General features: G+C 47.8%; 1 protein-coding gene across 3 annotated transcripts in view; it reads left to right on the forward strand.

Annotated features, from left to right (window-relative positions):
• The window catches only part of grin2da (glutamate receptor, ionotropic, N-methyl D-aspartate 2D, a), a 145,788-nt gene extending 131,040 nt beyond the window's left edge, over positions 1 to 14,748 (forward strand). For all 3 annotated transcript variants that reach the window (XM_047330326.1, XM_047330327.1, XM_047330328.1), the window contains exons 16-19: positions 432 to 549; positions 3,954 to 4,015; positions 4,975 to 5,145; positions 9,565 to 14,748. In XM_047330326.1, coding sequence (XP_047186282.1) covers positions 432 to 549; positions 3,954 to 4,015; positions 4,975 to 5,145; positions 9,565 to 12,747 — 3,534 coding nt within the window. In that variant the 3' untranslated portion in view covers positions 12,748 to 14,748. The remainder of the gene's footprint in view (positions 1 to 431; positions 550 to 3,953; positions 4,016 to 4,974; positions 5,146 to 9,564) is intronic.
• Positions 14,749 to 15,357: the final 609 nt, after the last annotated feature.

Genomic DNA, 15,357 nt, shown 5'->3' on the forward strand with positions numbered 1-15,357 from the left:
CGTGGCCTGGAGCGGGATAATATTGTCACTTGTCCACGGCGCTCGTGTTGATTTATTTATACGTTTTTGAATTCGATACCGATCCCACGGCGAGGCGACGGTTGGTAATGAGGTACAGTGTGTGGGAGGCACGGGGCTCCCAGCAGCCCCCTGACCACAGCACACCGCCGACCGCCGCCGCAGTAATTATTACAATTGATGAATCTATATTAATTCCTCCACTGAAGCAATATCCCACTCGGTGGACGCTGATATCGGAGCAAGCCGACCGACTTGCATTTGTGCCACAGCGACGGACGACAACATGTACAGACTGTTTACTGGAGAGGGAGAAAAAAGAAGCACACTTGAATTGTGTCTCTGTGAGTCTGACTCCAGTGTTTCGTGTGTGTGTGTGTGTGTGTGTGTGTGTGTGTGTGTGCTCCCACCAGGTGATGACCATCGGCTCGGGCAAGGTGTTCGCCACCACCGGCTACGGCATCGCGCTCAACAAGAACTCCCGCTGGAAGCGACCTCTGGACCTGGCTCTGCTGCAGCTGGTGGGCGACGGTAAGACTCAAATCATAACTGTTATTAAAGGTGACATATTCTGCTCATATTCAGGGTCGTACTTTTAATTTGTGTCCCCACTTGAGAAGGTTCACATGCTCTGATGTTCAGAGACGGCATCGGGGTCTTCACACCGCCAACCACTGCGGCTCCTCTTTTCACCCTCTAGCCCCGCCCCCTAAGATAAGCCCCAGCCTGCTCTGATTGGCCAGCGGGCCCAGTCTGTTGTGATTGGTCAACTGATTTCAAAATGTGTAGGAAATGCCACGCCCCTTCACCAGAGAGGGGGAGAGTCTCAGATTGTAGGCGGGGCTACCGACTGTGACGTCACAGTGGGAGAGAAATCTGAACCAGATGTTCAGAGCTTCAGGCTGTCGGGTTAAGGTGGTGTTTCAGATAGACACGTGCACACACACTGAAAAAGGGATTTTTGAATCATAAGTTATCTTTAACTCGAGGGGGAGGGGGGGGTGGGGGGATCGGAGCGAAATAAGAGCAGAACGCTTGTTTGTGATAAGAATAAAAACAGTGAGGTTGTTAATCCTGTCACCGTTTCATCTGCCACACACACACACACACACACACACACACACACACACTGACCAGGGAACTCTGTCCGTTACTTCTTTACCCACGAGTCCCGTTTCCCCTTCATTGTTCACCATCAATAAGTCGACACGCCTTCGTCTTCATCTCCCAACTCGTCCTCTGAGCATGTTAATATTCATCTTCAGAATGATTGTAAGTTGTGTGTTGCATCAGACCTGTGTTTTTCTTTCTGGCTGGTTTGTGTTAGCATTCTTTTTGTGGACACTTTGTCACTTTGTCGACAGGTTGTCGGGATCCTGTACAAGTTGCAGGCCGAGGCTGAAGGTTTGCTAAAAATATCACTTTGCAAAGGGCAGAAGATCACAGGTCGTGATCCGTGTGCGACTGACGGGAGTTCGTTCATTACTCTATCAACCGTCCTCCAAAGAACTCAGCGTCCGAGGGATGTTTGAACACAAAAGGTCTTCCTGTTGCTACTTCATCCAAAGTTCATCCTGAACACGAAGCGCGACGAACAACGTCAGCGGCCGAACGTGAAGCGAGGAGCTCGACTCGACCGCGGCCGACGAGCCTCACGTCTCCAAAGTGACGCGTCTGAAACAGGGAAACGAGCCTCCACTCGCACGCCAGCAACAAAAATAAAAACACCTCGCACGTGAGAAAAGAAATAGATAGAAAAGAAAACGTGCACCGAGGGCGCAGCTCGGCGTCGCCTCCGGGAAATTCCTTTTTCATTTTTATTTCACATTCTTCTCTTTGTTGTTGTGTTCAGACGGCGTCGGGAAGTTCCGCAGGGACCAGGATGTTGATTTTAATTTTTACAGGGCGAGAAGAGCACCGCAGATATTTCTGAGGATGTTTGGTTTAGTTCCACAGTCGGACGGAGGCGCGGGTCTTTAGGGATTCGACTTCCAACGGCAAATAGAAGATTGAATAAAACGGCCGAGAGGTTTAAGGCTGACGCATCTTCCCAGTTCTTCATTCAAGGTCCGGAGGTTTTAGAACGTGCTCCTCTGAGACCTGGTGGATGTTCCTCTGGTGGACGAGGGTCAAAGATGAGATGGTTCATAAAGTTGAAATTGTGTTCTGGTGGAACAAACTGTTCTGCCGCCGGCTTATTGGATCATCTCCGTAACTCAAAGTGCCTTTCAGAAATACCCTCGGAGAGATTCATACTTGTCTTAGGGATTGTTCTCGCACCTTCTGTCTCTCAGGCCGCTCGTCGCCCGATCTTCATTATTTGTGCAGCTCGTGTGATTTACTGTACTTCTGTCGCTCACTAATAACTTTGAACGAGTCTCTGTTTGTTTTCTGTCCCGTTCGATATTTCTCTCCCAGGAAAAGTTCTCTTTGGCTTCGCCAGCAGTTTTAGTTGAGGACAAAACTCCTGTCTTACATTCATATATACATATTTTTCAATTTTATTTATTATATATATATTTGTCCACATCCTTTTTCTTTTCTGTGTCAACGATCATGTGTTGACCAGACAACAGGTGATTATAGTTCATATAATTATATTTAGTTAGTTACAACAATAGTTTTTAAAAAATATTCATTTTTTATTTTCATAGATTGGATTAATTTTTTTTTTTAATTCTTTCATGTTGGTCTTTCTTTGGTCTGTGAGTTACTGACCGATCTGTGGTACTTTCTGAGATTCCGCCCCCGTCTCTCTCGGCTCCTCGTCCAAAAGGCCGTGATGAACGTGTTTGCAGCGAGATGGAGCGACGGGGGAGTTGGCGAGCGGGACAGGGACAGAGAGAGGAGCCCATCGAGGGGGGGCGATGGGTTAGATCATGGCAGCGAGCCGCACACAGAATGAACGGGAACATTAGCGGCTATTGTCGGGATTCGTCCAGCGCAGACGACGGGGGTCGCTCAAGGTTGAGGGCCGCTTGAATCCGACTGTCAAAGGAACGTGTGACACACACACACACACACACACACACACACACACACACACACAGTCGTACGTATTGGATTGAGATTTGTGGATCCGAGGTTTCAGTCAACGTGGCCCTAATCTGCGCGAGGCGTCGTTTTCCAGACGGCGTTAATTAACCCCGAGGTCGATTAACATTGTAACTGAGCGGCGGGACATCGGGACTTTCCTTTGACTGGGACCGTCTGAAGAGTGACAGGTCCAGTGTGTGTGTGTGTGTGTGTGTGTGTGTGTCCGTCCTCATCTGTCTGCATCAGTGTCTCCGCACATTTGATCCTGCTCGTCCTTCCCACTGCCTCATTCTTTTGGATTAGATGCATTAATGGCGAGAGTTCCATAACGCTGCAGCTCAGAGTGTGTGTGTGTGTGTGTGTGTTGCGTCCCGCCCTTTCATCTCCACACACACTACGCCGTGCCCGACCGAGACGCCGGGACGTTTGGCAGCCGGCTTCAAAGCGGCCTCCGCTCGCCGCCTGTAATTCCCCCTGGTCCTTTCTGTTTTAACATTCTCTCTTCTTTCGCCTCTCCGTCATATCTCCGTGCTCCCGTCTTTCCACGTAGCTCAGGTCACGTAGCTGCAGGCGTCTGGGGACTCGCTCATCACGGGGTTTCATCTGGTCTGGATGCAGCGACGCCGTGTCGTATCTTCCGCTCTCCGCCATCAGTCCCATTTTCAGTTTCACTCTCTCCTCTCATTTCTCTCGTCCGCGCCGCATTTCATCATCCGTCCTTCTCTTTTTCGATTTACCACAATAGAGCCGATTCCTCTTCCTCCTCCTCCTCCTTCAGTTTTCCTTCTTCCTTCCCCCTCGGGGATCAAACACCTTCCTCTCGTAACAAAGGGGCTGTAATTTCCTCCTCCTCTCCTCCACTCATCGCCCGTCTTCCTCCTCTTCTTCTCCTCTTCCAGATGAGATTGATATGTTGGAGCGTCTCTGGCTGTCGGGGATCTGCCACAACGATAAGATCGAGGTGCGGTTCTCCTCCGTCAGCCTGACACACATTCACCCTCTGCGCTATTTGTGGAACAAAACCTGAGCTGCAGTCGGACCTGAGATCCTGCTTCTTGAGTCCGGGAGGTTTGAACACGGACAGTCGCTGCGAACTCAGAACCAGAATCAGAAGCACTTCATTGATAATCTTTTCAATATTGATTCATCTTTTTTTTTTCATAAAAACTACCTGAACCGATGAATCGCTTAACAAAAATTGTTGGAGATTATATTAATTTATTTTTGTTTATTATCCATGTGCACTCCCGGGAACTTGGAAAACGCACTTTTAAAAAATTGGTTACTGGAAAGACTTTTGTCTTCTTCCTGGATTTGTTTCGTTTCCACACTTGATTTGGTTTCGTAGCATCTGCCAGTCGCACGTCACCCTGCACGTTGTGGGAGTTTCAGTTGTGACCGCGGGCCAACGCTCACAGTCCAAAGGTCAAATGATGTTGTTCTGACGCAGTGAGACAACACAAACACCAATATGAATATTAATGTCTGTGCTCTTATTAGCAACCTTTGATGCGAGGCATTGATGATTATTTATTCAACAGTAAAAACGCGGACTCGCCCGTTGTTGAAATGTTGAAACTGAATCACTCGAAGCGCTCTCTGTGTGAAGCGAGGACAGGTGACTTGCGGTGACGGGCCGTAGCAGCAGCAGCAGCAGCGTTGCGAGTGCTCGGGCTCTGAAATATCACAGATGGCCACTCTGACGTCCTGTGACAGCGCAGGAGTCTCCGTTGTACCGCGAGCTGTAATTAACTTTCTATCTGCTGTCTGGGAGACAAATTGGCCCTCGTTAGTAATAAATCTGTCTCATCTCTTCCCTTTCACTTTTTCTCACCGTTATCTTCTCTTTTTCCTCTCGCCTCCTGGAACGTTCTCCGTCCCCTCCCGTCTGCACCCATCTGTCTTCTCTCCGTCCCCCAGGTGATGAGCAGTAAGCTGGACATCGACAACATGGCGGGGGTCTTCTACATGCTGCTGGTGGCCATGGGCCTCAGCCTCCTGGTGTTTGCCTGGGAGCATCTGGTGTACTGGAAGCTGCGGCACTGCGTGAAGCGATCTGGAGGGATGGACTTCCTTCTGGCTCTCAGCAGGGTGAGTTCTGGTACCTTCTCACGAGCGCAGGTCTGTGAATCCAAGATGGGAAGGTCTTGAATTTCCATTTCAGCCAAACAGCAGCTGACCAGCACTGATTTCTACACTCAACCTGCAGAGAAGGCATGAAACTAATCAGTGAAACCAGCTCCGCATCCGTAATACAGAGCTGAGGAGCAGCGGCGAGGGACTTATGCAGGAGCAGATGTTAAAAAAAGGTGTCGACGCTCCTCTTCTCTGTATGAAATAGACGTAATAGATGAGGATCCCAAGCTCTTTGCAGCCACTTAAAAAAGGGAAAAAATACAGCTTGAGATGAGGGAAGTTTTCAGACACAATCAAAGACAAAGTAGTCGCCACTGTGCCGGAACGTGTCTTGGCACTACGCAGGTGATGAGGGGATATAAAGCTTAAAAAAGGGGGGAGCATCAGTGGTTCTTATCTTTGGCCACACGCCAAGGGGGGGCCCGGCGGGGCCGCGGCAGAGTGATCACTTATCTGGGGCGCAGCTATTTCAGAGCCAATTCCGATTCCGTCGTTCAGCTTCGGGGTCCTGGGAAATACTTGGTAGGGGTCCTGAGGAAGACTCACAGAGGTTTGGGCGGAAAGTAATGAGAGAAGATTGGACGGACGAAACAACTGGGAAGAGCAAGGTCAAGGGACGGGGTAGTGATGAAGTGGTGACTGGGTAGATGTGGGCTGGGAACTTTGAGATAAGAAGAAGAAGAAGAAGACGACTGTGGGTTTGGACGGCAGAGGCGATGGAGTATAGAAGAAGAAGAAGAAGACGTCTGTGGGTTTGGACGGCAGAGGCGATGGAGTATAGAAGAAGAAGAAGAAGACGACTGTGGGTTTGGACGGCAGAGGCGATGGAGTATAGAAGAAGAAGAAGAAGACGTCTGTGGGTTTGGACGGCAGAGGCGATGGAGTATAGCCGGGTGTTGGTGAGGCTGAAACTCGGGGGGACATGTTCTCGTTTGTCAGAAGACGCCGTGACGGGAGACCCGGTGTGTAAGTGCCGGTGGTTGTAGAGGTGACACCACCGTGTTGGAGTGACAACACCAGATTGTGATTTATTGCCTCCCTACTGCCTGACAAAGCGGAGAAAATTGCTAATTTATGCAGAGTGGAAGGGTTGTGTTGTAATTGCATTTTTTTTTTTTTAAATAAAGAGGGAGAGGAAGTTGCACCTCGGCTCCAACCTGTGTCTCTGCGCTTCCATCATGTGAGACGACTCGTCAAGCCTCATTTTAACGCGCAAAATGCAGAATTGTTGCTTTTGCTCACCAAATCCGCAGCGTGACGCGAGGGGTGGGGGGACCTGAGTCCTGCCAAGGGCCATTTCAGTTTTTACAACGTCCTTCGAGGGCCGTACGAGATCAGTGACCACATACATCACACTCACTTCTCTAATGAGACGGCTGGAACTGCCTCTGTGTGGAGAGGTGTCTGATGTCGGATGGTAGTGATGATGACGATGATGACGATGATAATGGTGATGATGATCACCGTTGAATTTAGCCAAAACAACTTGTTTTAACGAATCCTAACCCCTGGTAGAGCCACGCAGGACTTGCAAAAGACAAGAATTCCTCCCTCGTATCCAACTTGGCAGTGATCCCAGGCACAGGAACGAGCAGCTGGGGGACCAGGGCCGGAGAGGAGGAGCTGGACTCAAGCGAGTGAAGCGAATGACGCGGATTTCGCACCTTGGCATTATAGTCCGTCTTGCGTTGACTTTGTATGTAATCTCATCGCACAAAAAAATTGCACGTGCAGCACATTGAAAGGAGTTTAAATGACGACAAGTTATGAACTAAACCCAAAGAGGGAAAAAATCTTTTAACTTCAAAAACAATTATGGAATTCAAACAATAGGGGTCAGATTCTAAAAAACTATGGAACCTCACAAACAAGATACAAACAACCGTATTCTTTCTTTTTTCATATATAAACACCAAGTCAGCATACATGCAGAGCGGCAGACCTGTAAATCTGATGACTTTAATACACTGTACAGTTGTATATTAATACTACAGTGCAGTGTGTTGACCACGTGGAAAAGAATCCCTTGTGTCGCATGTAGTCTCTGATATATTTGGAGATATTCCCTGTTTGGCTTCCCAGCAGAGCCACCTCGAAGTCATTTCACCTCTGCATATACATTCAGAGCGTCTGGAGCACTTTTTCTCGGTCGAGCGAACTCTGCTCTTATCTACAGCTTTCCTCATGCTGAGAATAAAAACATCAATTGCACCGGAAGGGCACTCCCAAGGCCAGTTAGCTTCTATCTCCCAAGTTATATGCTGCACTAGCTTTAAAGCCGCTGCTGCTGCTGGCCTCTGTGCTTCGCTTTAACCCAGTCAGTTACTCAGCCGAGTTTCAATTTCACAGTGCGCTGCGCCCTGTGCTCTGGGGGGAACTGTGATATCATTGCTGCCGCTGGGACTAGGACTGCTGAATCATGTGTCCTGAAGGGACCAAATGTTAGAGTCTGTCCATCAGCTCCGTGTCCCGCGTGGGGAACAGAGACTTGTACGTTTTGTCATTAAGATGTGAAAGATATCGGGCGGATATTATGAATTATCCTCCACACATGGCGCAATATGTATGTGGTTTACATAGTCCTCCTCAGCACTGCTGTTCCATCTATCTACAACGAGGTATAAAATATGTGAAGGTGCGAAAAAAAAAGGGAGTTTCTCAACAGTTTTATAATTGATTAATTTTGCATGGGGCTGGCAATTTAAAAATATATATATATTTGAGGAGATGGTAATTTACGCGTCTCATTTCATGGTTTATTCATATCAAGCTTTGTTGACTGTTGCTGCTGAGATGGGAAAAATCCAGACTGGTGGATGAAGGGTGTTTGGAGCAAGTTCATTAAAAACCAAGTGAGAACGAGAAATCGTATTCACGCTCAAGTGGCAACAAATAACAGCACCGAGGCTCGAGGAAAAAAATGAGAGTCTCCGTCTTCATTTGTCCTCGTCAGAACCGCAGACCCGCAAAATTTACAATTTTATGACAAAATGAGGACAGCATCTTCTGTCCCAACCCTCACCAACCCCTGATGAATGGCTCGCCTTTTAATTTGTTTCAAATTGTTAATATTCTGTTGGAAATGCGATGAAATATTCTTACTGCATTCTTACAGCTTACTGGTGTAGGAGCTGTTTTTTTGTTAAACCTGAAATCTCTAACCTGGCGATCAGACTGGAAAATTATAGTCCAATTAAGATCAAAGTAAACAAACATTTTTGTGTGAATTTTTGCACTGGAAGAAGACCAGGCTGAGGACACATCAAAACCTGTTTTAGTTTTGAGTCAAGTGGGCAAGTTTCCAACCGGGAGGACAGGTAATCCTCTTACATGCAGAATCTGTCACAATGTGTTTCATGTGACAAAATACCTTTAACTGATATTGCTCTGCCCCATTGTTTTAACTCCTCTCCACAAGCTACATACCCGTCGCACACATTTTCCCTGTACAATTGTGTTGCGCCGTGCTTTTGGAGAAAACCCGGTCTTGTGTCGTGCTGAATGGTACCTTGTTTGCTGAAAGCTTTGTTTGGCTTGATAGTGTGGAAATTGACACTCCAGGTAGCTTGGTAAGCTCCGTCCAAAAGTTTCTCCAAAACTCTCATTAATATTTCATGGTCCGCACTCGCTGTTGTCTGCCTCTATAGGCGAAGTGGTGACACGGACAACTGGGGAAGAGGGAAACCTCCAAGAGCGATTTCATTGCATTTTTAGTAAGAGCATAAAGGTTGTTGTTTTTTTCCAAAATGCTGTCTGTTTTCGGGAAATGTGTTAAGCTGGCAATGTTGCACTCAGTGGTTATGCAAAGCACTGAATAATGATCAAGGAAAAGAAGGTCCATAACACAAGTTGAAGTCCAGACAAATAACAGCCTCTCTTGAAGCATGAGCCTGTTTAACAGAATCCTCTGCAAGGTTTCTATAGTAGTTGTTACTTCAGCACAGCATTCATGTTTGTCATTCATCAAGACAAAAAAAATGAATGAAATGAAATGAATGAAAAATGAATGAGACTCCCGTTATCCTGAGGTGATACTTTTTCAGAAATTACAACTTCTGGATGTGTTGGGAAAATAATTGTTTAAATAATTCTGCTACTTTCGTAAGATCTTGATATGTTTGACAAAATTGGGAAATGATGGAACAGCAAGGATTATGGACTGTACTATAGAAGCTACCAGTTTTCTGAAGATAACTTTTATATGGTTTGTGCATTGACATCAGATCACAGCGGCTCTGTAAGTTTCTTCTTCCGAATCAGTGATTCTCTCTTTCAGTGATCCTCTGATGCTGATATAAACACACACAGTTCTTCCTTATCATACTTGGCAGCCTGCTGTTCTAATTACAATCTATCTTTTATCTCTCCACCCAGGGAATGTACAGTTGCTGCCAGTTTGAGGATGAGACGGGACCAGGAGGCAGCAAAAGCTCTCTGCCCCAGTATCACACCATGACCACCATGCCTGCTGCCGCCCAACAACACCTTGTGACAGCCACGATAAACAACACTGCTGCCATTGCCATGGTCCAGCAGCAACAGCAGCAGAAGCACCACCAGCAGCAGCAACAAGGGCAGACCTATACCACCATGCTACCCGGATCACCGCCAACTACAGGACACTCAGCAATGGCTCTGGGTCCATCAAATAGCCCCTTGCTGGAAGGCCCCATGCCATGCTCCACTTTCTTGCCTCGCCATGACCGCAGACTCGCGGTGGTGGATCGCTGGAACAGGCCTAAGCCAGAAAAAGTCATGAGTGGAGGCAGTGGTGGAGGTGTGGGCATTGGGGGAATTGCAGGGGGAATAACAGAACTCCAGGCCCAGCAGCAACAGTACCAGCAAAATCTTGGGCAGCACTGGAGCCTGCAAGGTGGAGTTGCAGGTGGAGTAGGGGGAGGAGGTGACACAGGGCTAGATGAATATAAGCGCTACTATGGTCCTATAGATCCAGAGGGGCTAGGGACTAACTTGGACCAGCAGGCAGTGGGCCCCCAACAAACTCCCAAAGCTAATCCTCGAGGCCCCAAAGCCTCAGGAATTCCACGGTTGCCTGCCAAAGGCCCCCAACAAGGCCCAACCCACTTAATCCCCCAACCCCCTCCACCAATCCCATCTTCTCCTCGAAGGCCTCCCTTTTGGCGACGAGGAAGCCTAGCTCAGGCAAGGAGAAAGGGCTCAGGAGGTCCCCTGTATGAGAATATACTCCCTCTGGGGAGGCGAGGTGGTGGGAGGTATGGAGCAAGTGATGGAGGCGGAAGAAGAGGCAGACGTCCTCCTCCACCACCTCCTCTGCCTGTCCCGCTTTCCTCGCCAACGCATACACCCACCACTCCCTCCTCCCCATGCCGTTTCTATTCCTCTTGCTCTAGTGCCTCATCTTCTTCCACTTCCTCCACATCATCGTCGTCGTCATCGTCATCCTCTGTCTCGCTCTCTCGGTCAAATTCTCCCTCTTCTTGCTCCAGTGACAGCTCATACAATTCCTCACTGAGTTTCCGGTATCGAGCAGGCGATCGAGATTTTATGGCGGAAGATGATTATGACTCAGATCTGCTTACAGAGGAGTCCAGCCTCCTCCTGGGGTCACGGAGGAAGATTCGTTCACGCCGCATGTCATCACGCTCTTTGCCATGCAGCCCGCCACCTCCACCAATCCCTCCACGGAAACCACGTCCTCAGAAAGATTATGGCAGAGAGAGGACTGGCAGCCAGCTCACTCAATTACAGGAGTGGTGGGCATCATGGGGAGACAGGGAACGAGGGAAGGGAGGGACAACAAGCCGGGGAGATGGAGGAGTAAGTAGGGAAGAGAAGAGGCACCACAAAGAGAGGGAACGTGAAAGGAAAAGAAGGAAGAAGGGCCGAAAGAAGAAGAAGAGGGAGGAGAGGGAAAGAGAACGGGAGCGAAAGCGACGTAAAGCAAAGAAGAAGAGGAAGAAAGATGATAAGAGTAGGAAGAGAGAACGAAAGAGGTCAGAGCAGGAGGGAGGAGATCCTGAAAAAAGAGAGGAAATCAAATCAGGGACACCAGACTTCCCATCATACCCATCTCTGAGGCGGGAGTCCTTTCGGAAAAAGAGTGAGAGCTCAATCAGAAGCTATGGATGGAACATCCCAGGTGAAGATGAGAGGAGGGAAAGGGAAGAGAAAGAGAGGGATGATGGGGAGGACAGCAGAGGAAAGGAAAAGCACCTCCGGCGAAGGAACAGCAAGCACTATCAGGGCTCTAGCAGTAAGCCTTTGACATCTGTCAAGTTCTGGGGAGGGGGCAACCCATCCTCTGACACTATTCCATCTGCCTTCCTGCCCTTGTTGCCTGTTACCTCTAAAAGGAGGAAGAGTAAAAGTTCCGACAGGGATGCTGTCAAAGTGGAAGGAGAGAGGAGGCCTTTGTTGGAAAGGGACGGAAGAGGTGAGATGCATTCCAAAGAGGGGTTGTCCTTTCATGAGTGGGAGTCTGAACAAGAGGATGAGGAAGAGGATTCTGAGCAAGAGAGGATGAAAGCAGAGCGTGGGAAGCGGCGTGGCGCACGAAGGACAATGTCCGATGAGGAACGGGAACGTGATAAGGTAGTTGGGATATATTCTGATGATGATGGTTCTTCTGGAGAGTTTGGAAAGTTTGAGAGGTACTGGGAGGATCATGAAGGTAGAGCGGTAGGGGGGATTGGAGGGGGAGGTTGGTTTTTCAGCACCTACCCCTCCAGGGACAAAGTCGGAAGCATCAACAGTAGAGATGACCTGTTCCTGGAGCGAGGAGAGCGATGGGGGACAGCAGAGATTGGGTGGGGGTCTAGTGGTGGTGGAGGAGGAGGAGGAGGAAATGGAGAAGAGAGGGGTTGGGGATCAGGATCGCACTGGCCCCCTCCTCCTCTCACGCCACCACCTCCTCGGCGATACTGGTCAGTGGACAAACTCCACATACAGGATGAAAAGAAGAGTAAACGCAAGTCAAAAGACAAGGGGAGAGGGCACACAGCGTATTCCTCCTGTCATTCCCCGCGGCACCATCCGCACTCCCATTCATCAAAATGGGCCCGCGTAACATCGCGAAGCCAGGAAGAGTTGTACCGCCACTGCCAGAGTTTTGGTGTTCCCCTGAAGCCCAAACATGACTCCTCCTCCTCCTCCAAACCCGATCGCTCACAGAATCCATCTAAATCTGGCAGTCAGTTAAACCTCAGTATCCAGCAGCGGACACAGAGAACAGATAGGGATCGAGGAAGGCAACCATCCCCACCCCCGACCCTAATACCTAACTTGCCACCCTCGCTCCCTGCCCTTCCAGCTCCTCCGTCCTCATCTCACTCTATCCATGTTCCTCCCCCTACCTCTTCTTCGTCTGTATCATCTCCCTCAGTGGTCTCATCAACCCCAGGGGCGCCCCAGTCCTCCTCCATGGCTTCGGCAAGTGCCAAACTGCAGTACCAGAGATTGCGTTCTGTACCCCAGCCCCAGAGGTTTCCTCAGTCTCCTCACTTACCACTTAAAGCCAAGAGCCTTTGCTCCCGAAGGGGCTCAGCCCATTTCTCCAGTGTGGAGAGTGAGGTCTGATGTTCAGCAAGACATTAAAAGTCATGAGAGACCCCTCAAAACTGATACTCAGTTGGTGATCTGGATCAGAATCTGCCCGGTAGCTAACATGGCTATCCTGCCAAGTTGGTACAGTATACGCACTGAGCCCTTTCCTAAAGTTCTGCACAAACAAACAAACCAGAAAGCCAAACACACCCAGGGGGGTGGGTCGAAGGAAAGCTGGAGCAATCCTCACCTGACTGTTGTTATCTTTCATTCCTCTGAGTATGTGAAAGACTACAACAACAGCAACATTGTATTCTGAACTCGGTTAACCAATACACTTAAAGTGGTACAACTAAAAGAGATCCCTTTGCTTTGGATGTTGAAGCAGAGCAGTAGTTTGTATTCAGAGGATTCTTAATGCTAACTGAGGGCTCAGGAACTTTGTAGTACTGTATGCCTGCTGCTGCTCTCGGAAGCCTTTAACACAGAACAGTGTTGTTGTTTTTTTTTGCTTAAATAAATCGCTTACCCCTACTTTCCTTTTTCCTTAACAAACTGTTTACACCCCCGCAGAACTGTGATGCCCGCCCAAGGCACTTTTGTTTTGTATGATCAACACCTTCTTATCTGGAGGGAGAAGAGGGTGACAGCCACTTTGTCTTCTCTTTGTTATCCATGCACGTTTTTTTCCTCCTATGTTTCCCCTCGTTTTTCTCTCCTCTATACCCCTTATTCGCTCTTTCTTTGAGGTTTTATTTTGTGCTCTACCTCCTTTCACACCTTATTTGCGTGTCTATCTTGTCATCTCCTTTCCTGGACTCCCCTCTTGGCTCCACTCCTTGATGTGATTATTCTGTGTCTGTGCTTTTCTGTGTTTGTATTCTTGACGACAGGGTAAGTCAACTATGACTGATATTCTACTGGGTTAATGAAAAGCTGCGTGCCAAACCTAAGTAGAGCTCGACATCAACCTGTACCACGTTAGCTGCTGTGTTTTCCTTTATCTCGCAGAGTATTCCGTCATCTCCCAAATATGTGCACATGCAAACACACACACACCTAAAAGTGCACACAAACACTTGCATTCGTGCAAGGGCAAGAGCACCTAATAAGTCAATCCATTGATTCTCTTTCTTGAGCAATACATTTTTCACCCTCTGGTTCATGTTCAAATTTTATACTTTTAAACCTTTGTTTGACGTCTGTGTTGTTGGAGTTCTTGTTGTTGTTATCGATGGTGTTCTGTATACCAAGACATGGTCTAATACGATTTTAGCACTGTGCCAGTCTACTCAATTTTGGGTGCACATGAAAAGTCCTCTCAACTACCTAACTTCGACAATGGAGGCGGCGCCTGTTCCCTCCCTGCATTTGACTGAATGTAAAGACAGCCGACCGCGAGTCAACAAGTGTGCTGCTGCAACAACAATCAAGACACTTGAGGATGGGAATTTGTAGCAATTCTGACGGTTAGTTGACTTCAGTTTGTTGTCAGCTGTGAACAACAGTATGCTAACCCTGCAGGGTAAGTCAGCAGTAGTTGCTGAATGATTAAATCTTTCAATCTTTTAAAAGGGATTTTATCTTTGTGCTTGTTTTCAGAGGTCCAATTGGCACCATGGCTAGAACACAGCAAATATTTGCAAAACTAACCAAACCAGGTTTGCTTGCAATCGAACAGGAGATGTGTGACTAACATGCTGGGTGGAGCTATACTGTTGTGTTAGACAAGGTGTAAGAAGTTGCAGGGAAATAAATACTAAGAGCCTTATGCTAATTGCTCCTGCCATATGGGTTGTGTAACGTATGACAATGAAAGTATGCGTTTTCATTCTCATGTCTGGGCTTAGCCTCATGCTAACAAGACAGGTCTTTTGGTTGGGGAGGAATTTGCTTGATGCAAAGTTAGATCTCGTGTGAGTGCCGTTCTTGATGTCAAAGAGACTGTGCCTATGTCGGATGCTAGCTAGTGGATGATGCAGCGTGGAGAAGAAGTGCTGACTCTGAATGGTGGTATATGAAAGCCACAGTGCCCCCCCCCCCCCCCCCCCCCCCCCCCTGTGCGATGTTGTTTTTTAAAAAGGTATTTTTCACCTCGTAAATGTGCAACCAAGAGCTATAGCTTTTTAATCCATCACCGAGCTGACACCAGCAGTTACGCTCCGATGTCAAGCTAGAGTCCGAGTAGCCAGTTTTATCGACCGACATTAAAAAATCAGCATTAGGACACAGGGCATCAGTGGAGCGTTAGTGCAGAGGCAAGAACCACTGGAACAATGCTGTTAGCATATTTCAGCCGCTCTCAATGCCTGAGCCATCTTTCCCATAACTTTGGTCTGCTCATGTTTGCCTAGAACTGCATCTGAGCCATAATTTACTTCAGCTGAAGAAAATAAAAGAGAACTTTAGTTTTTGACATTAACTTGTTGTGTAGAGTTTGTCTGACTTTCTTTGAGAAAAAAAAATCTTCATATATATATATATATATATATATATATATTTGTGGCGGTGGTTAGCATTAGAGAATATTGTTGTTTAGAATCTTGACATTTGGGGATATTGTTTCTCATTCCCATTACATTACAATTATGATATGAATATTATGTGTTATGAAGGCATATTCGCTGGCAACAGGGAAACTCT

This window comes from Scophthalmus maximus, chromosome 22 (genome assembly GCF_022379125.1).
Source record: "Scophthalmus maximus strain ysfricsl-2021 chromosome 22, ASM2237912v1, whole genome shotgun sequence".
NCBI classification, from domain to species: Eukaryota; Metazoa; Chordata; class Actinopteri; order Pleuronectiformes; family Scophthalmidae; genus Scophthalmus; species Scophthalmus maximus.